The 21,797-nt window shown below is 38.9% G+C and overlaps 1 protein-coding gene across 1 annotated transcript in view; it reads right to left on the reverse strand.

The window, feature by feature from the left end:
* Positions 1–12,518: 12,518 nt before the first annotated feature.
* VWC2L (von Willebrand factor C domain containing 2 like) overlaps positions 12,519–21,797 on the reverse strand; it is a 158,645-nt gene continuing 149,366 nt past the window's right edge. Inside the window, exon 4 of the mRNA XM_004483161.2 lies at positions 12,519–15,824. Coding sequence (XP_004483218.1) covers positions 15,676–15,824 — 149 coding nt within the window. The 3' untranslated portion in view covers positions 12,519–15,675. The remainder of the gene's footprint in view (positions 15,825–21,797) is intronic.

Raw genomic sequence — 21,797 nt, forward strand, 5'->3', positions numbered from 1 at the left:
TTTCTGCGTGATGGAGCTGGACTCAGATGTGATCTCTTTTCACAAGCCTTTCCTGTTATTTTACCAGAATTGTAGTTGGTGCTGGGGTTTAAGATATATCTAGGGGATCTGAATCTCTGGACTGACCATATGATAGCCAGGCCCTGAGCCTCAACAGACTTCAGCTCCTACACTCTGGTTTATTGGACTTACCCCACTCAGCTAACATGGAGTTGAAGAATGTCAACCACCACACCGTGGAGCCAAGAGTGCCTACAACTGAAAGCAAGAGGATTGCATCCAGTATCCATGTGGAATCTAAGCCCCCTCTTGACATAGATGTGGAATGGACACAACCAATCCAAGGTCCACAGGATGGAGGATTACAGTAAGGATTAGAGTGGACTTACTGATATTCTATTCATGAACTATTGTGGTTAGTAATCGAGAAAATGTGGCATTGGTGTGGGAAAAGTGGCCATGGTGGCTGCTGGGTGAGGGGAATGGGAGGAGGAGATGAGATGTGGAGGCATTTTTGGGACTTGGAGTTGTCCTGGGTGGTGCTGCAGGGACAATTACTGAACATTGTAGATCTTCCCATGGCCCACTGGATGGAACATGGGAGAGTGTGGGCTATGATGTGGACCATTGACCATGAGGTGCAGCGATGCCCAGAGATGTATTCACCAAATGCAATGGATGTGTCATGATGATGGGGGAGAGTGTTGCTGTGGGGGGAGTGGTGGGGTGGGGGGTGGAGGATGAATGGGTACCTCATATTTTTTGAATGTAATATTTTAAAAAAATGAATTAAAAAAATAAAATTAAATTCAAAAAAATTAAAAAAGCTTAGTGAAACAGGTTTGTCAAAAGCTAAGATAGGCCAAAAGCTAGGCCTCTTGTACTAAACAGTTTGCAAGGGTGAAGGCAAAGGAAAAGTTCTTGAAACATTGAAAGTACTACCCCTGTGAATGTACAAATGATAAGAAAATGAAACAGGCGTATTGCTGATATGGAGAAAATTTTAGTGGTCTGGATAGAAGATCAAACCAGGCACTACATTCCCTTAAGACAATGCAAGGCCCTAAGACTCTTCAATTCTGTGAAGACCAAGAAAGGTGAGGAAGTTGCCGAAGAAAAATTTGAAGCTAGCAAAGGTTGATTCTTGAGGTTTAAGGAAAGAAGTCATCTCTGTAACATAAAAATACAAGGTGAAGCAGCAAGTGCTGATGTAGAAACTGTAACAAGTTATCTAGAAGATCTAGCTCAGATAATTGAATAGTATGGCTACACTAAACAGTAGATTTTCAGTGTAGACAAAACAGCCTTAGATTGGAAGAAGATGCCATCTAGAACTTTAGTAGTTAGATAGGAGAAGTCAATGCTTGACTTCAAAGCTTCAAAGGACAGGCTGACTCTCTTGTTAGGGGATAATGCAGCTGGTAACTTTAAGTTGAAGCCAATGCTTATTTACCAATTTACAAATCTTAGGGTCCTTAATAACTGTGCTAAATCTATTCTGCCTGTGCTCTATAAATGGTACAACAAAATCTGGATGAGAGTACATTTGTTTATAACATGTTTTACTGACTATTTTAATCCCATATTTGAGAACTATTGCTCAGTAAAAAATGATACCTTTCAAAATATGAGTGCTCATTGACAATGCACCTAGTTACCCAAGAGTTCTGAAAGAGATTTATAATGAGATTAGTGTTGTTTTCATGTCTGCTGACAACATCCACTCTGAAGTCCATTGGTCAAGGAGTCATTTCAACTTTCAAAACTTATTACTTCAGAAATATACTTTGTTAGGCTATATCTGCCTTAGATAGTGATTCCTCTGATGCATCTGGGACAACCAAGTCTAAAGCCTTCTAAAAAGGATTCACCATTTTAGATGCCATTAAGGGCATTCATGATTCAAGGAAGGAGGTCAAAATATAACCATTATCAGGAGTTTAGAAGAAGTTGATTCCAACCCTCAAGGATGACTTTGAGGGTCTCAAGACTTCAGGGGAGGAAGTAATTACAGATGTGGTGGAAATAGCAAGAAAACTAGAATTAGAAGTGTAGCCTGAAGATGTGACTGAATTGCTGCAATTTCATGATACAACTTCAATACATGAGGAATTGCTTTCTATTGATGAACAAAGACAGTGATTTCTTGAGATGGAAACTAGTTCTGGTGAAGATAGTGTGAATATTGTTAAAATGACATTAAGGGATTTAGACTATTGCATAAATTTTGTTGATAAATCAGTGGCAGGGCTTGAGAGGATTAGCTCCCAATTTGAAAGAAGTTCTACTGTAGGTAAAATGCTGTGAAATTACATATCGTGAAATCTTTTTGTGAAATCTTTTGTGAAAGGAAGATTCAATTCATGTAGCAAACTTCATTGTTGTTTTATTTTAAGAACTTGTCACAGCCACCCCAACATTCAGCAACCATTATCCTGATCAGTTAGCAGCCATCAACACTGAGGCAAGTCCGTCTACCAGCAAAAAGATTTTGACTCACTGAAGGCTTAGATGATGGTTAGCATTTTTAAAAATAATACAGTATTTTACAATTATAGTATGAATATTTTTTAGATATAATTATATTTCACACATAATAGAGTACGGTATGGTATAAACACAACTTTTCCATGTGACTCTCTTTATTGTGCTGTTAGCTTTATTGCAGTAGTCTGGAACTGAACCTGCAATATCTCTGAGATATGCCTGTATAGCCTTTTCTTGTGCACTCTTACCTGCTTTCATGGTTTTAGCTACTATCTATATCTTGGAACTTCTCAACCTGTATCTTTATCTTGAGATTGGCCTTGAACTTCAAATCTTGTATCCAAATGGACTGGTGGGGAGAATCACTTGGATATCTTACTGTAACTAGAAAGTCAACCTGTCTCAAATTTAGCTTGTCATATGCCCACCAACTCAAATCAATCCAAACCTACTCTTCTTCCTGGTATGTCAGGTTTCAGACTAAATTGCTCCCTCCCCTCAACTCCCACATTCCATCAATTTCCAAGTCCCTATTATCTAATTGCCTCAACTGCATCTACTTCTTTTTATCCCAATACACAATATTCCAATGTAGGCTCTTGTTATTTCTCATTTTGACTATAGCTGCCATCTAACAGTTTGGTCTCCCTTTTCCCAGATGTGTCTTTTATAGAATAGCCAGAATCATAATCATCACCACAAGGTGCACATTTGACTATGAAACTTCTCTCTCTAGAACCTCTCAGTGGTATCCTCTCTACTGTCTGTTGGAGAAGACAGTCAAAAAATAATTAGTTACGGTGCCATGAGTTTTGAAAAAAGGGATGTCCAGAGGGCTATGGAAGAACATTCTGGAGGACCTGGTCCAATCTGAGTGTGAGGCTAGTGTTCCCTGAGATGTGGTATTTAGACTTAGAACTGAGGGATAAAAATGAATTAGCCAAAGGAAAAGAGGGAATGGAGTAGATCAAGTTGTTCCAGGCCAAGATTAGAGATCATGTAATTCCTCACAGGATGTGTTGTCCTGTTCAGAAAATGCTTTGATTCTCCCTCTAGTCTTCAATGACCAGGATTTCATGGTGCTTTCACCCTCTCTATTCAAATTTAATTTCTTTGGACTTATCTGCTATAGAGTCTTGCTTCCCTTTCTAGGCTAGTGAAAAAATTTACTGAAGAATAAACAGTGAAACTGATAAACGACAAGTTTAGCTAGAAACTTTGAGATAATAGAGTGAGAGAGAATCCCTTTCCTTCAAAAATAGAAACTTAGTCTCACCTCAGGTGCTTTTTAAAGTTCACTTATACTTAGAAGTAGCTCACAATGTCTAGTCTAGTAAATTGTTAAATTAACAGGTATTAGTAAATTCCAGAAAAGAAAAATATTATGTTTATAGATTTTTCTTCATTTTTTTGTAATCTCTGATCTTTGGGTGAGATTTTAATTTTTCAGTATTAATAATTTCATTTTCCATGGGAAATAAAGGAAATCATCTCTCCTTTTTCAGAAAGAAAGAAAGAAAAAAAAAGAATGCCACAGTATGAATGAATTCTAATAGCAAAATGTTTAGTGAAAGATGCCAGGTTCAAAAGATACTCATTGTATGATTCTACTTAAATGGATTTCCAAAACAGGCAAAAGTGAGTTATGCTGTTGAAATTAGGCCATCCTTGGTGGGGGTTATTCCTGGTGATGGTGGAGGTGGTGGGATAGTGACTGGAAGAGGGCATGAGGGGGCTCCTGGGACACCGGTAATTGGGGTTTAAGATATATTTAGGGGATTTGAATCTCTGGACTGACAATGTGATAGCCAGGTCCTGAGCCTCAACAGACTCCAGCACCTACAATCTGATCTATTGGACTTACCACACTCAGCTAAGATGGAATTGAAGAAGGACAACCACCACACCATGGAGCCTAGAGTGATTACAACTGAAAATGGGAGGATTGCATCCAGCATCCATGTGGAATCTGAGCCTCCTCTTGACATAGAGGTGCAATGGACACAACCAATCCAATGTCCACATAGAAGAGGTGGCATTGGATTGGGAAAAGTGGACATGGTGGACGATGGGTATGGGGAAAGGCAGGAAGAGATGAGAGGTGGAGGCGTCTTTGGGACATGGAGCTGCCCTGGATGGTGCTTCAGAGGCAATCACCGGACATTGTAAATCCTCACAGGGCCCACTGGATGGAATGGAGGAGAGTATGGGCCATGATGTGGACCATTGTCTATGAGGTGCAGAGGTGCCCAAAGATGTACTTACCAAATCCAATGGATGTGTCATGATGATGGGAACGAGTGTTGTTGGGGGGGGGGGGGGGGGAGAGGGGGGGTGGGGGGGGTTGAATGGGACCTCACATATATATTTTTAATGTAATATTATTACAAAGTCAATAAAAAAAATACCACTTTAAACACACACACACACACACAAAAATAAATAAATAAATGTAAAAAAAAATACTCTGTTTCTTGAACTGGGTGCTGGTTACATACATGTTCAGCTTATGAAAATTCATTGAGTGAGTATTTCCAATTAAGTGAATTATTATGTGCACTTTTCTACCTGTATAGTGTAATTCAATAAAAAGTTTAAAAAAAGGAAGTTTACTTATAATGAATTGTTTAAGTTTATATAAAGGAGGAAAGTATTTGGCCTTATAAACCTGATTCTGGCAATGTCTACAGAGCCACTAATGAAGTGGACCTTTCTAATGATCCAGTTTATTTAACTTAGTTCAATAGACATAAATCCCATCTCAAAGTAAATTACTTTGGACCATATTATTCAGTTTGACCTCAGATCTAATGGTACTAAGTATGAAATTGTGCAAATTAACCAGAGTTTTAAAAATCTGTATCTCGTTGCATGCCAGAGCAGAGAGTAAGTGAACAAGTTTCTAGTTGTATTTTAGTGCATATGTGATGCATTTCCAATATGCCTTTTTATTTGTCCAGAAGGCTGCTTACAAAAGATGTATGGTGCTGTACATCCAGCCTACATGCTGCAGATTTATATGTACTGAAATATTGATTATATGGTAAACAAAGAGTATTTTTCTAAGTTGACATTATTTCAATAGGCATATAGGTTTGATAACTAGCCTTCCATTTTCTACAAGAGCAAATCAATGGGGTGGAATATGTAATTACAGATATATGTTCTGGTTTCACTTCCACAAGTACAAAAAAGGTAAATGTATCATTACACACTTCATTGGTGGTGTGAATATCATAATTCTGTGTTACCTCCCATCCCCCACCCCCCCCACAATATTTTTTAGAGGTGCTTTATGATTTTCAGATGCATAATTTCACATCTTTGCTGGTAGGATCCTGGCCTCCCTGCTCATCGGAGGACAGCTCATTCTTAAGAAGGTTAAAATAATAAGACTTGGTCATTATGCTCCACTAAAGCTATTATAGACTGCTGACTCTGGAGTATTGGTAGCCAGGGGCCTGGCTGCTAATGGAAATCATGGTGCTGGAGGACAGGGAGAGGGAAATGGAACAGTGGTTGACTCGGAGTGGTTCTGGCGTCTCTCGTAGTACTACTTATATCCCATGCCTGCCTCGTCCTGTTGCTCAATAGCTCCCGAGTTGTATGATGCAGGTGAAAATCTAAAGCAAATATAGGTAATTTAAGTTAACATTCCTGACAGCATGGTACTTATCAAGCTGAAACACAGGCAACTGAGTAGTGAGAACCTCTTGGAACATTGCTACATTCTCTGGAGAACTGAAACCATTACCCAGTCTAACCAAAAGGGTACATGTGTACCTTGATATAAATAAATGAAGTGGTTTTGAAAAAAGTTTCCTCCAACAGCATGTAAGTACCCCCGTGTTTATCTGGATATCCAGGGAAGTTGTTCTCTGTTCATCTTACAAGAGTTGTGCCTGGTAGGTCCACATCAGATAGTAAACAGTACAAGTAGATGGAAAATTAGCCCTTTCAGGCAGAAACCCTCATCTAATTGCAATAAGAGAAAACCCTGAACAAAAACAAAACCCCAACCATATGCTTATGTTAGTATTTTGCACATTTAATAAGAAATACTGTTTTCTTTTTTGTACATATAACCCCTTGCCACTGTAATAACTTTAGGTTCCACAAGCTGCATGATTTTCATTCCACTCTGCAACTCTCCTTCACTCACGACCAGCCTCCTCCCAAAATCGATGGACCACATGAGCCACAAATAATTAGGGATGGGAAATTAAATCTATGAACAAGCAGAACTAATGAAATGCTTCACAGTAAGGGAAAGATGGAATAAGAATGACTGTAGGCTAAAAAGCCTATAATTGTTTGGGAAAAAAGTGGGAAAGAGTGTACTAGCTAGATGGAGACATAGCAAGTACTGGATCTTAATTACACAATCTTCAGCCCACCACAATTCCTGTAGCTTTTTACATTTTGGTAGATATATTTGTATAGATTTGTACTACTTACACACAGATATAAATATATACACATATGCACCCTAAGGTGCATTTTATATTTGCAACATACAAATTATATGCATTTTATATTTGCAACATACAAATTATATGCTTCGTACTTATATATCAAATATCTTCAGATATTACCTATACAATATTGCCTAGTTTCTCATTTTCTGTTTTGGAAAATTGCAATGCAGAAAACTTCTTGACAGTTGATTTCAAACTGGTTCTTGTGAGTTTATGGAGCATGTGGTCATCCTCATATTGTCATTTCCAAAATTTTGGAAGGGATCCTTGCTCAAAAATACATATCTTGCTGATGCTTTAATAGTCCTATTCCACAGTTGGGCCTGGCACCTAGTTCTTACTTCAACATATGAAGGCAAGGACACAAATATCATTGAAGGAGGCATTATTTAGCCCAATTCCTACTGAGATGTGAGGACAAGTTTTGATAAACTGCAGTGCACTGGGTAGCTGAAAGTGGGTGGAGGAGAGGAGATTCCACTGGTTCTTGAGTTGACTTGGCATCAAGACAAGTGACTCACAGTATGATGGGAACCCATTTTGTTGTTTGCTCAAAGACCCCAGTTTTGTGTGCCGGGAGCATATTTAATGATTTGAATTGATTTCATTACTAGCAAATTGGAGTTGTGACATTGTGGAGTCATATCAGCAGAAACTCCAAATTATAAATTGCAAGAGGGCATCGACCACTTCCCTCTTTCATTACCTGGTCTGTTCTTCTTTTAAAACTCAGATTACTATTACTAGTTCCAATGGCTTGCTAACCTTTCCACAGGTCCAGGATGATGGGGCTGTCTTTTCCCCTGAGTAGCTAGTGCACTTGTTCATACTTCTGCTCTGTTATCATGGACTGCTGTGTTTGCTGCATCAGACTGTAAACTCCTTGAGAGCAGGAAAAATGCCTTATTCACTTTCAGCTGTAGTGCTTAGTCTCCTAGCTAAAAAATTATTTTTGAATAAATGAATAAACTGTTGATTTTAATTAATATAACATTTTAAAAAAAGAGAATAGATTATAATAACTTCATTAGCCACAACAAAACATGGAGAAGTCCCAGGAAATGTGAACATCTGCTTTATTAACATAAAGCACTTAAAAAAGTTAAATCTGTTTTTCTGAATAATTAAAAAAACACTTTGGGGAAGTGGGCTTGGCCCCGTGGTTAGGGCGGCCGTCTACCACATGGGGTGTCTGCGGTTCAAACCCCGGGCCTCCTTGACCCATGTGGAGCTGGCCCATGCGCAGTGCTGATGTGTGCAAGGAGTGCCGTGCCACGCAGGGGTGTCCCCTGTGTAGGGGAGCCCCATGCGCAAGGTGTGCGCCCCGTAAAGAGAGCCACCCAGCGCCAAAAGAAAGTGCAGCCGGCCCAAGAATGGTGCCGCACACACGGGGAGCTGACACAAGATGATGCAACAAAAAGAAACACAGATTCCCATTGCCACTGATAAGGATAGAAGCGGTCACAGAAGAACACACAGCAAATGGACACAGAGAGCAGACAACTGGGGAGGGGGGGTGTGCGAGAAGGGGAGAGAAATAAATAAAAAATAAATCTTAAAAACAAAAAGCAAAAACCAAACAAAAAAACCCACTTTGCAGTATTTTTTTTAGAGTTCCTTGTCTGTACTACTCTTGTGATGAATTTGCAGGGGAGGAATCTTATAACGGAGCCTGGATAAACTTCCCTGTGATAATTGAAAATTCTGAAGAGGATGGTGTCTTCTGAAATGGATACTAAAGTTAGGAGAGAAGTAGATGATTGAGAGGAACTGTTGCATAGAAGCTAAATAGCCTATATGCGTAGATACCTTTCCCTTGAGATGGTAGCTATTGAAAGCCAAAGACAGAACTTTCAACAAGATTAAAGAGATGCTATTAATTGCTATCGATCATGGGTCAACAAATTAAATTGCATCTGCAACTGCATCTCTGAAAGGTCTAAATGAGAAATCCAGCTAATGGTTCTGGCTTACCCAATGTTGTGATTAATTAAAAAGTGAATGAAACCAAAAAACAAACAAAGCCAAAGAAAAATATAACGGGAACAGGGTGGGCATCCTTGGAAGTCTCAAACTGAAATGCTTTCCCAGGTCCTAGCTTGTCATTTAACCCTATATGTTCTGGAAAGAAAATAGAAAGCCACAGTGGACAGATACATAATTCCCTTTTTGTTTTCCCAGAAATTTGTTGGGCAACAATATGAAAATGAAATGAAATATTACATTTTGAAATGGCAAGTGTGGAGAGAGGTGTTCAAAATGTATAAACACTTTGTATCAGAATAAGCAAGTAAATTGTGTTTTACCGTGGTGTGGGATTAATAGTTGCCACAAACTAGCAAAGTATTCTGTTCTTCTTGCCACCCCAACCAGTGACTTCCATTTCAAGAATACTATGATAAAACATATAACCAGTGGTGAACTATTCAAATTCTAATTATTCAAACCAAGATGAAAACGGAGTTGGCAAATGGAAACAGTGTGGGATGCCTTGGAGACAATCCTGAACACCTTATACATTACCAGTATATCCTAAAATGAGATTATGAACCTCCTTCAAAAGAAGCACAAGTTCCCCATCTTTGGTGGTTATTATTAACATCAGTGCCCTTCTAATGACCTGAGCTAGAAATGGGACTATTTTTAATTCTTGAATCCCCATTTGCTCCTCTGTGAAGTCCTATTGTCCCAGATCTTCTGTTCCAGTCCCACCACTAATTGGTCAGTTTCTCAGTATTCATTCAGGACCTGTATAGTTTCTTCCCATTAGTGTTTCCTCTTTCTTTTCCCAGATCCCAATCCATCCTTCACGGTGCTTTCAGGATTGTTATTTCAAGATACAAATATCATCCTCTTATTTGACAATGTTAATTAATCCATAGTATCAATAAATATCAAGTCCAATTTTCTTGGCATGATCTTCTAGGGCCTCACAATTGGATTTCCATCCTGGACACATCTCCCACTGCATCCCTCCATCTCTATGCTCGAGTTATGCTCGAGTCATACCTGACTGTCCCAGTCCAAATAAACTATTCATTTTTTCAGGCTATAGTATAATTCCCCTAAATACCTGCCCAACTTGTACCTAAGCCACAAAACCCAAATTCGGTGTCACTTCTTTAAAATCCCTTTTTTTGATACCAGAGTCCTGATAATGATAGCTAATGTATAATAGGCTCTTCTTAGGTGCCAGACTCTATTCTAAGTTGTTTTATAGATACTATTCTATTTACTTCTTATAACAACACTCTGATATAAAGTTTGATTCTTCCCCTTTCTAACTGTGTGAGTCTGAGAAAACTAAGATTTCCAGTCTGTAAAATGGAGATACCAATCCATAACTTCATGGTGGTTAGGAGAAGATTAAACTAATGCATATAATCCATGATCTCATGTAAAATAGTCAATCAAGTAGCTGACACACAGAAGGTACATGAGAAATGGTAATTAAATTTTACATCCAAATTTCTCCCGCATTCCCACCCATCCCACATTCAACAAAAAGTTAGCTTTAAAAAAATTGTCTTCTAACTCATAACCAATTTATAATGCAGGTACTGGAATTAATTAAATTGGGATTTGGTCTTCAAAGGACTGTAAGTTCAAGATTTTCAAAGGTTAAGAAGAGAGCTATCACAGCATTACCACATTGAAGATGTCTGAAACACAAAACAGATTTTAGTTTTTAAAATTAAAGAAATTCAGTCAACTCAATTCATTTCTTTCTCAATGAAGGGCTCTGGCTATGTCATGTTCATCAAAAGAACAGTATGCCTTCTGGGAGTGTAAGGTTGGTTGGGGAGACTCACGACTCACGTATTCACACTGGACAGTATGGTTTGACACAGATGAAGATATTACCCCAATCTGAGGTGTAAAACACTTGAAATGTGGTAAGAAATATAGAGGAGTTTGCTGACTCAGATAGGTTTTCATCTTTCTAGATCATGAAAGTATCTTACTTTAAAAAATGATATCCCCCAAATAAACCCTCAAATAACAATGCGTATGTATCTTGGACTCTGTTGTAGTTTGTAAATTTCTCTCCCATGCATTGAAGTGCTCCCTCCATAAAACTTGAATCTGAAATGCAAGGAACAAAGGGAACACAGAATTGGATGCAAGGAAGACAGAAAAGCAAGAAAATCTTGTCTTAAAGTGTTGGTGGAGTGGGATGTGTGTTGATGTGGGGTGACTCCATGCTGACAGTCCCTTAGTGGTGGGCTTTTTTCTTTCTTCCTCTAAGAATGCAGAAGATGATGCTGGCAGGTTATAAGATATTTTTCAGTTGTATCCTAGGGTTAGGCATTATCTTGATCTCAAAGAAAAGAAAAATAACAGTTTGCTCTTACTCTCGAAAAAATCTCATACACATACAAAAGGGAGCATCCTTTTCTGGATAATGGATCATTAGCAACAGTTCTTGCTCTAGAGCAGGGGTTCTTAACAACGGGCCCCTGAGCTTGAATTGAAATAAAAAAAAAAATCATTCTTGTGGGACCATGTTGGTGTGGGTGTGATATATTTATTAAATAATATACAGTATCGTGTGGACTTAGTAAAGGGTCTGTGGTTTTCACCTGACTGGCAAAGGGGTACATAGAACAAAAAAGTTTAAGAACCCCTGTTCTAGAGTTCAAATTTCTACTTTGGATTTAGGAGGCATAACAACCCATTGCAGTGTTATGGACAGTTTGGATTATATTGTGTATACCCTCTACCACTCGTATTTTAGAATATCTAAAAAGTTTGAATGTGTATTGGATATTAGATAATACTAAAGAATTATTAATTTTATTAGGTTTGGTTATACAACATATATATCATTGTGGTTATGTAAGAAAAAGTCCTTAATTTTTTTTAAAGAGGTGATTTTTACAAGGGGTAGGGGTGAATGATACAATGCTTGAGATTTGCTTTAAAATGCTTCAGGGAAGAAAACAATAGATGAAGCAATTGTGCAAAATCATGATAACTGTTGAATCTGGGTGATAGGTATATGGAAGTTTGCTATAGAATTTCCTCGATTTTTATGTATGTTTGAAAATTTTTATAATAAAAAAATTCCTGCTTTGCCACTTCTTATCCTATGACCTTGGGCAAATCACTTAACCTCTTTCTGTTCTGGTTTCTTCAACAGCAAAGTAGAGATAATAGGAGTCCCACCCTCATAGGTGTGCTCTTTGAATTGAATAAGAGGCTAAGGTTAAGTTCTTAGCTCTGTGCCTAGCACAGATTAAACACTCAATAATTATAGAATATCAGTGGTATTGTGTGTGAATTTGGGGCCAGGAAAATGTTTTCCTATCCCTTACACATTCACTGTTGGTTTATTTGAGCCTCCTTTTCCATCCCTGAGTCAGGTCTTGACTTATATCATAAAAACTGAAATGTATACAAGTTACCGCTAAAGCTAATGCTTAATGGTAACTGAATACAGCTCTAACGATACATGTACTTTCAGGCGATGGAAGTCACTGAGAATTAGACATTAAATAATGAGCATAGAGAGAGGGGAGAAATTGATGAGGAAATATACCACAAACAATGTTTGCTGATTAACACACTTTATATTTAACAAAATAATTTTTTAATAATATATTCTTTTACACATCAAATATTTGCTAGAATCCCCTTTTTACAGTTTAGTGTTTAGTTTTTTTTTTTCTCACTAGTTTTCAGGCACACCATTTTTCAAAGATTTTAGAAATTGAATCGTTTTTTAACAGGCATCAGCTGACAAACAGGATGTTGATCCCTTATTTAAACATAGCTGAAGTTAAAGCAGAGAACCAAAGGCAGAGGAGGAATAGGAGTACAGAGGTGACAGTTTGGCTGCAAACAAAGCCTTCAAAGAAAACAACAGATGAGACCAGAACTCTGTTGTTCAGAGTTTGGGATGAATTTCTCCACGACCTGGATAGAAGGAAGTCATAAAATGTGTATGGAATTGAGAAATTCTGTCACAGTATAGGTTCATCTCTCCCTAAAGGGGGAAAAATGTCAGTGCTACAAAGTCATCAAGGAAATAGCTTGTAGTGAAATTCTGAGAGGAAAAAAAATCCAATTACAAAAATCAAAAATCCCTCTGTCTGGGAACAGAGGCCATTAAGCAGCCTTCCTTCAGCAAACTCTCTGAAGTGAGTTTCTTGATGCAGGTTATACTCCATTCTAGTAAATTCTGACTGTGACTAACACCATGCCAAGACTTTGATGCAAAATTGTTGTACCCCAGAATCCCAATTGCACTCTCTCTGTTTTTTAAAAAGCACATAGAAACTCCTTAATAATGGATAGGGTACTATGCTACATGGCTCTATTAATGATATTTTCTGGGTTTCACAACTTATTCCTGTCATTTATTATTATTATTATTATTTCTTTCTGAGAGTGTGAATTTTCGAGGCTGGCAACAGGCAACCTTAGGGCAAAGAAACCTCTGTAATACATCTCTGTCTAGACACAAGCTGAAGTGTGGAATGTCTTTACTTCTGAGTGCAGGAATAAATCATGCAGAATTGTTCATGAATGATTCATGACTGTCTATATGATGTATCCATGGTGGCAACTGAAAGGCACCAACCTTGCTGCAAATTGGTGTTCTAAAGGAAGGCGGCTTGATATTCTTCCCCGGGAAGGTGCGGCATGGCTATTTGTATCATAACACAAGCACAGCGTGCGTAAGAAGTGTCAGGTCCAACTCGTCAACACATTAATTTTGGAAATGACAACTCTTTCGTGATGACAGGAGATGCTTCCTGGAGGAGAGGCTGATAATTGAAAATGAAAAACCAGTTGATGAGACTAAAGACATATGTGTCCTGAGGTTGGACCTATGGTGTTAGAAGCCACTCAGTCCCTGTGAAGGAGTCCGACTTCTCAAGGCTGCTGTTTGTGCATGTCCCAAGGGTTCAGAGGCTCACCCAAGCCACAGGTGCAACCAGAGCTTGTCCAGAATACTCCCTAGTGGAAACCATCTATGTGCATTAGTCTGGACCAGTGATTCTCAGTCAGGCAGAGTTTTGCCCCCATCTCCACCCCTTGGGGACATTTGGCAAAGTCTGGAGACATTTGGTTGACAGGACTCAGGGATTGTGATTGACATCTGGTGGATAGAGGCCAGGGATGCTGCCAAGAAGCCTCAAAATGTGCAGGAAAGCCCACTCTCCTGCTCCCAAAAGCATTATCTGACCCTAAATGTCAATAGTGCCAAGGTTGAAGGACCCTGTTCTAGAATATGGCACTCCCACAGGAGCCACGGCAAAGCCCAGATTGGGGTAGCAGCAGGAAAAGAAAGAACATCGATGATGGCGACAACCTTAGAGTTTCCTCAAGGACCCGGTCAGATCTGCACCAGGGTTTTCAAGACAGGAGAGTGGAATAAATAACTAACTGTGCCATATGGTTTCAGAGTTGCTAATTTTGCACTTGAATCAAGGTGGCATCAGATACCCTGTGTATTTTAATTTTTCTGTGACTATACTAGCAGCATTTCCAGGGCAACCTTGAGACTCTTCAAAGGTTCACTTTAATTGTTCAGTATATAATATATACATTTTAAAAAATGTTCAACAAATGGAATTATATTGTGCAAGACTCACTCTACCCTAATCTTTAATTAAATCAGCACTTGAGGTGGTAAGAGTGTCCTGAATCTGTCTTTTAGACATAGGGCTGAGCAATTGTTACTGTAACATGGCAAACAGAAACTTTAACCATAAAAGCTACCTGTCTGTACGACTGTCTTTCAACCAGCTTTGAACTCAAAAGTCAGAAAGGCTCAGAAGGATTCAGATTCACAGTGGGCTATTCACCCTGGTTCTAAGTATTTATATTGCCAGGTGACAAAGTGGGGTGGGTTTAGAGTGGGTTTAGTTACATTCCAAATTTAAACTCAGCATTATGAGAAAGTCTGGTGATTAAATGCTACTATTTAAAATATCTGTTCCCCTTCCCTTTGGATTCTTCGGGTGAGCTCCTGGTGTCCTCCCCATATTAGTTTTTGATTGGCAGTTTCAAGGTTTGTGTATGAAATGGGCAGTTGGAAAGAATAAAATTGTGAGCCCCACATAATGACAAAGCACCAGTCCCCCACTCTGCCCAGCAGTGGGCCCATCTGTGTGTTCAACTCTCTATTCTTAGCCTGCAGGGCATGATTCACTCGAAGGGAGTGACTGGGTGAATTCTTTTCTGTCCTCCCAGCTAGGAAGGATCCTCAACCCTGCGTTCCTTTATCAAAACTTTTTTGATGTAACTCAAAAGTGAGTTTGACATAACTCATCTATTGGACTTTAAAGGTTGGAAAAAAAAAATATTGTGAGAGAAAAATGCATGTAGGGTTTACAGAAGAATAAAAATGAAGTAAATCGGTTGACAATAAGCTGGCAGGTCAGAGGCATCACCAGTAAAAGAGCCTGTGCAAGGATATTTCTTTTGTGTTGTTTCAGAAATCCAGTCGTCAAGTCACCACCAAGCATTGATAATTACAAAAGCAGTTTAGATAGTTATATACTATATATGTTTCATATAGTAAGAGAGCAAGAGAGAAATTTCCCCTTAGTAAAATATTCACTTTTGTCAACCCCAAAAGGTTTTGCTGGTGACCCTGTTGTAGCTGGCAGGAGTTTGTTTGTTTCGTTTTAAACATGTGCAGTGTAGAAGCCATAATGTTCTTTCCTAAGAACTTGTCATTGGTTGGGAATTTGTTCTACACAGTCTGCTTGCCTTGGCATTCACGTTTTGAACACTGAGCAGGCTTCCACCAGTCCCCGTTGTGACAGTGACAGATGTTGCATTCATCCACTTTCACTTCAATGCCAGCCGGAATTATTGTAGTTCCTGCAAAGCAGTTTGGACCTGGAACACACACATATATTGATTAGTTGATTAAATCTGGAGGCTCCCTCTCCTTGAAAAAATAATCTACACCCCAAAGGTATGAATGAGTAGGTTGGACTGCTCTTAGCTTATTACCAAGGGCTTTTCTAGAGATTTCCCTTTAGATTCAAACCTGCAAACCTATGGTCTTTTCCACATAGCTCACATTCCCCATGTACATCATGCATTTAAAAAAGCCCCAATCATCTAAAACTTTTATTGTCTGTCTACCAAGCATGTACAATTTCCTAAATTAAGGTTCTATGGATTAATCTCTATTTGCTTTGTCATTTGAGGTGTAAAGGCTGTCGCTGGGGTGTCCCCTGTGAATATCAGGGGAGGGTTGACATCGTCTCTGAATCAGATGGCAGTACCCCACGGCTTATCCTCTCCTTTCCCTTCATTGTGAGTATGACACAATGAATTTGCTCACCCCCCAGTTTTAGCACCTCCCTAAACCCAGTTCCTGGAATTCCCAGTTTGTTTCTTGATAACAATGAATAATTCATGGCCAGATAATTTATTCATGTCCCAAACAAGCTTTGTTAGAGGTTCATTTGATTTTTATAAATGGAGTTCCTTTAATCTTCTGACTATCTTTTAATTTTTTTTAAGAGTGACCCAAATGGTTGGCTTTTGAAAGTCAGCAGGAATTTTATTTAATTTTTAGTTTCAAAAAGCTTTACTGAAAATGTCAACGCTCATTGTAGATGCATATTTTTTAAAAAAATTCACCAGTCTGTTTTTTACTTATCTTTCTCCCCTTTCCCTTATTTTTTCTCATTCAAAACTCCTCCCAATGTAGAGACACCAGTGTTTCGTGTTAGCTGGTATTATTTCTCAAATTTAAATGGGATAAACATTGCTTCCTAATGTGCAGTGGATTATAGTAGAATGGTGCAAACTATGGATTTTTTGAAACCATTTGGTAATAGTCTCTGCAACACATATCTGGGTAAAGAGAGGGAGCAGTGTGTTGTATCTACTGGTGATTTATTATTCCAGTATTTCTGGCCACTGGCCATAACCACTACCAAGTAACGTGCAACATCTATCCCTATCAGTGCCCTACTTTCACTTTGGAAACAAGTACCATCTTGCCGCTTGATAAGAATTTACCAGACTATCATACCACTAAATAGATGAATTCAGTCACTGTTTGTATTAATAGTTGCACTTCAAAATTGGAATCTTGCTTTTATGAAGATTTTAACAATCAAGGTACAATACATATTTATCAATACAAAGATATTTAGCATGCTCTAACTTTAATCACCCATTGTTCTAGAGTTCCCAGGCCTCAGTTAGGTTATGGACTTCCCAATGGTGTATGTATACATATGCATTTCCTTCACTCTGTAGGATAAGAACCTTCAAATAGCTGGGATATGTGCCTGAGGAGAACCAACTTAAGTAGGAGGAATGTAGTTGGTTAGCTCTGACAATTAAACAGCTAGTGAACAGTTTGCTCTTGCCCAGGGAGGTTGCTGCTTGTTATCATTCTGTAGGTGCAAAGCTTGGGACACCCTAATTTGCTGATTAGTTAGGGACTTTCTATTAATTCCGTAAGTACTTGGACTTAGACATTGTTTGACAGATTGGACTGCCACTGGGACTACACTACCCTGGGAAAAAATTCCACACTATGCCATGAATATGTTCTGGACTCAGAACAGAGGGACTCTTGAGAAACTTGACTTTTCCAGAATGTCTCAGGAGCCCCATGGCCATTGTTGACAGACCTCTGACAGCCCCTCAAGTTCTAGGTAGGTATGGTCTGGCCAGAAGCAAAACAGGTTCAGAAATTGAACTATTAATAGATATCAACTACCACCTATTTGCCTGGAGTTACCCCAGAGGAGGCAATAGTTCCTCTACTACTTCTACTCTTTTCATCCCCATTGTAAACTTTTGACTTTTTCAGATGAAATAAAAAAAAAAACTAAAACATCATTCCCAAACAAAGTTCTTGAAACTGGCCGGATTTTATGCAGTAAGAGCTTTCCCAGCTTCTTGGGGGCTTTTGAAAAAATTTTCAGAAGGATGTAGGGAGAGATATAGGCATGATGCTGGCTACCTGGGACCAGGTTACTCTAAGCACAATGGCCCAATATGAGAAAAACACAGAGAGGATCTTTGAGAAAAGAGATTTCATACAAATCATCATGCATATCTTGAAAGAATGTTTTTACTAGAGCTCCAGTTTTCATATCTGTCCCTTTCCACATATGTATATACCATATTCTTGTGGGTTAAATTGTGTTCCCCAAAAAGATGTGTTCAAGTCTTAACTCGCAATACCTGTGAATGACACCTTATTTGGAAATAGGTTTTTTGCAGATGTAATCAAGCGAAGATGACTTAATATGGATTAGAGTGGATCCTAAGTCCAATATGACTGGTGTCTTTATAAGAAGAGGGAATTTGGCCACCAAGATGGAGACACTAGGGAGAAGACAGAGGCAGAGATTGGAGTTATGCTGCCACAAACCAAGGAATGCTGGAAGAGGCAAGAAAGGATTCTTCCCTAAAGTTTTCAGGGGGATCATGGTCCTGTGGACACCTTGATTTCAGACTTCTAGTCTCACATGGTGAGAGAATATGTTTCTGTTTATTGTTTTAAGCCACCCAGTTTGTGATAATTTGTTATAGCAGCCCAAAGAAACTACTATGTTTCTATGACCAGCATATTTGATTAACCTCTATACATAATTTCTTAAGACTCATTTAGAATTATCTGTACCCTCAGCTCGGGAAACATTAATTTATACTATTGACAGCATGCAAAGAAAGATCCTTTGCAAATTACTGGAACTGACCAGTCAAAGACAGTGCTCGTAGGTAACATAGAAAGCTTTCAGTTGTCTATCTGACAGCCAGAAATATTTTACAGAATGAAAAACAAAAGACTCGTTTGATCTCATTAACCTTAACTTAGATTTTATTAACACTCTTTTGAGGACCTTCAGGTGTAACTACAGCAAGCCTCATGTTTGCTGTTAATAGTCTCATTTGCTTAAAAGTAATTTAGATAATGGTCAAGCAGTATGGTTGCTGCTATCTAGGAACTTTCTGGTCAGTCCTTCTTCCTTCCTAGAAGTGATAGTAAATGCTGATTTGCTTTGGATTAAGGGAGTTCCCATGTGGGTGTCCTACTTTAGTCCTTTCCCTGGGAAATCTATCCAATTCTCTTGCCTTTACTTGGGGACAGCTTTTCTTTTGTCTTGGTCTACGTGAAGGAATAAGTCGCTTAGAAGACTGTACTCAGTGGCTAAAGCAACATATTTTATTGTGGAGGACTTGGAGAGAGTCCATAGGGGAGCAATGAAAATGATTCACTTGAAGGTTGGCAAATAGGACCTCTGAGAAAAGGTTAAAGGGATTGGAATTATTTAATCTAGAAAGAGAAGACAGAGGAATAATTCAATAACTCTCAGAGAATGAAAGCTTATTAGTTGAGGAACTGTGACCAACTCCTCTTTCTTCTGGGGCCTGAATAAGAAGAAATGGAAGTACTCAACAAATTGGAAACACAAGTATACACAAACACACACAAATTCCTGAGGGAACTAAAAATTGATTGTGGCAGTTGTTAACAGTACTGTGAGTTCCTCTTCCTTAGAGATCTTTGAGAATATAGGAGGTCTCATCTATGGAGGATGGTTTAACTCTTTAACTCCTTGAAGACAGAACTGAATAGCTGCCTAGTCTTAATGCTGTGTCTGACAAATATTAAGAACTCAGTATATGGTCATTGAATTGAAAGGAATAGTAGGAACTAGCTAGCTGTATATCAGAAGCAAACTTATTTTCTTAAGTTATAGGTAAGACCTTGACTATATATCACACTTAGCCCTGGTAATATAGATACAAAAATATTTGTTAATGGATAGAAATACATAATGATCATTTCTTGAACATACACTTCATGCATGAATTTACCTTACTTAATCCTTACAACAAACCATATAAAGTGCACATTTTAATCCACAGGACCCTGAGCCTCAGAGATAGAAGATAACTTGCCCAAGATCATAGATCTAGGAAGTGGTATTTGTGGGATATGAGTTCATATCTGCCTCACCTGTAGGATGCTTCTAATTGCCCGGGAAAATAGACAGATGTCTAGAAGGTCCTCACTGTGTCCTTTGCCAAGATCCTGGACATCAGGGTTCAGAGTCCAGCTGGTCCTGAGATTGGGTTTAGAGGTCCAGTTGGTCCTGGGATTAAGATCATGTACTGGATTAAGGGATTTGATGGCAAGAGAGAAGTGACACTGTTTCCTACCCAGATACTTATTAGAATTACTGGATTTCTATTGCGTATCCATATCGTCTCCAGGAAACTTAATTTATTTCAAAATTAAAAGAGATTTCTCATGGAGATGAGGCTGGGTAATGAGGCTTTCCTTCTGGCAGAGTGAAGTTCTCACCGGAATCAGATGTAGACTCACTAAGAAGCAAATGGCATTGGTCTGAGGCTCAGGGGACCTGATCTGAGTTGTGGCTCTATGATTGATTAGCTGTGTGGACTGGGCAAATACTTCCCTATCCCAAATACAAGAAGGGGCTCATATGGATTAGTCTCATATTTAAAAAGAATGCAATACAATTGGAGAATCAGAACTAGGAGGAAAGAGGGGAAGGCTAGGAATGTTTATATTTGAAAAAAATTTCTCCATAAAATATGTAAATAATTATTTTCCCTATTATTTTATGCTTCTCTGAACATTTATTTTTCACAATTAAAAGTAAATTGGGTTGGAAACCCTTTTTTTCCCCCACAATGGAAACCATTCAGAAGAATCATATAAGGAAGAACAATCTATAAAATATATAAACCGAAACTGCTTTGTGAGGTAGCTGTAGAGAGCCCAGAACTGTATTTTTTTCAGCAGCATTTTTTCCCCATCTTTCCAGCTCCACCTCATAGCAGTAGCTCAGGAGACACCTGCAAAGAGTATCTAGTGCTCATAAAGAAAAGCGTTTGGAATCATCTCCTCCAGTTCCAATGATGCAGGATGCTAAGAAAGCGTTAGCAAATGGAGGGAGCCTCCTCTCTAATATCAGTGGTTGTCAGAAATGAGCAGATACACTAGAGTTTTCTTTCTCAACAAGTCTTGAAATTTTCCTTACAAAAGAACGGATCCTAAGTATTTGGAGAAGGAAATCTGAAGCTGTTCTAATCACTCCTCCTGCAGATCCATGTTTGCTTATGATATTATTAAACATCACATAGTTGCATTAAGGAATAAATAAGAAACCTGAAATAAGTGTTCTGAAGAAGAGGATAGAGAGCTGTGTAAAGTTGTAAGAAAGAACCTGACAGCCTGTATGTCTTTGGAAAGGCCAGGTGTGGGGGGTATGACACATTCAGGAAGTGGAATAAGGCCAAATGGGGATGAACTGTAGCAAGATGAGACTGGTGAAGTGGCTAGGAAAGCAGGGCTCAGAGATGTTGTAGAGTCAGCTGGTACTGGCATGCGAGAGCCAAGTGTTTAATTTTCAGAAATTTGGTTGCCATTTTCGTAACTATTAATTGGCCGTGATGGAGCATTTATACCATCAAAGAAGCAAATGTTACAGTGTAGGGCTTCCCACCACCCCCTTCCCTAGACAGCCTGTTAAACACTTATTAGCACATGACGAGGCTGGGGCTTGACATCCTGCGCCTTGTTGGCCAAGTTAAAGATTTTGATATTTATTCCAAGAACAATGGGGAGCCCTTGAAGCATTTTGAGATGTGTGTGTATATACCTGTACCCACAGTGGGGTGTTGGGGGCGCGCCCGCCATTTTGGGGACCGCCCCACACCAGTAGAAAAAATGGCGGGCGGCATGATTCAGCACTGTTTCCCCCTGCTTGCTGCCCTCTCCCCGCCCCTTTTTCCCCCGGAGCCCTTTCCAAGCCATATAAAGTCTTGTTCCAGCCCTGACCAATCCCCTTGTAACAC

The sequence above is a fragment of the Dasypus novemcinctus genome, chromosome 7 (genome assembly GCF_030445035.2).
Source record: "Dasypus novemcinctus isolate mDasNov1 chromosome 7, mDasNov1.1.hap2, whole genome shotgun sequence".
Taxonomy (NCBI): domain Eukaryota; kingdom Metazoa; phylum Chordata; class Mammalia; order Cingulata; family Dasypodidae; genus Dasypus; species Dasypus novemcinctus.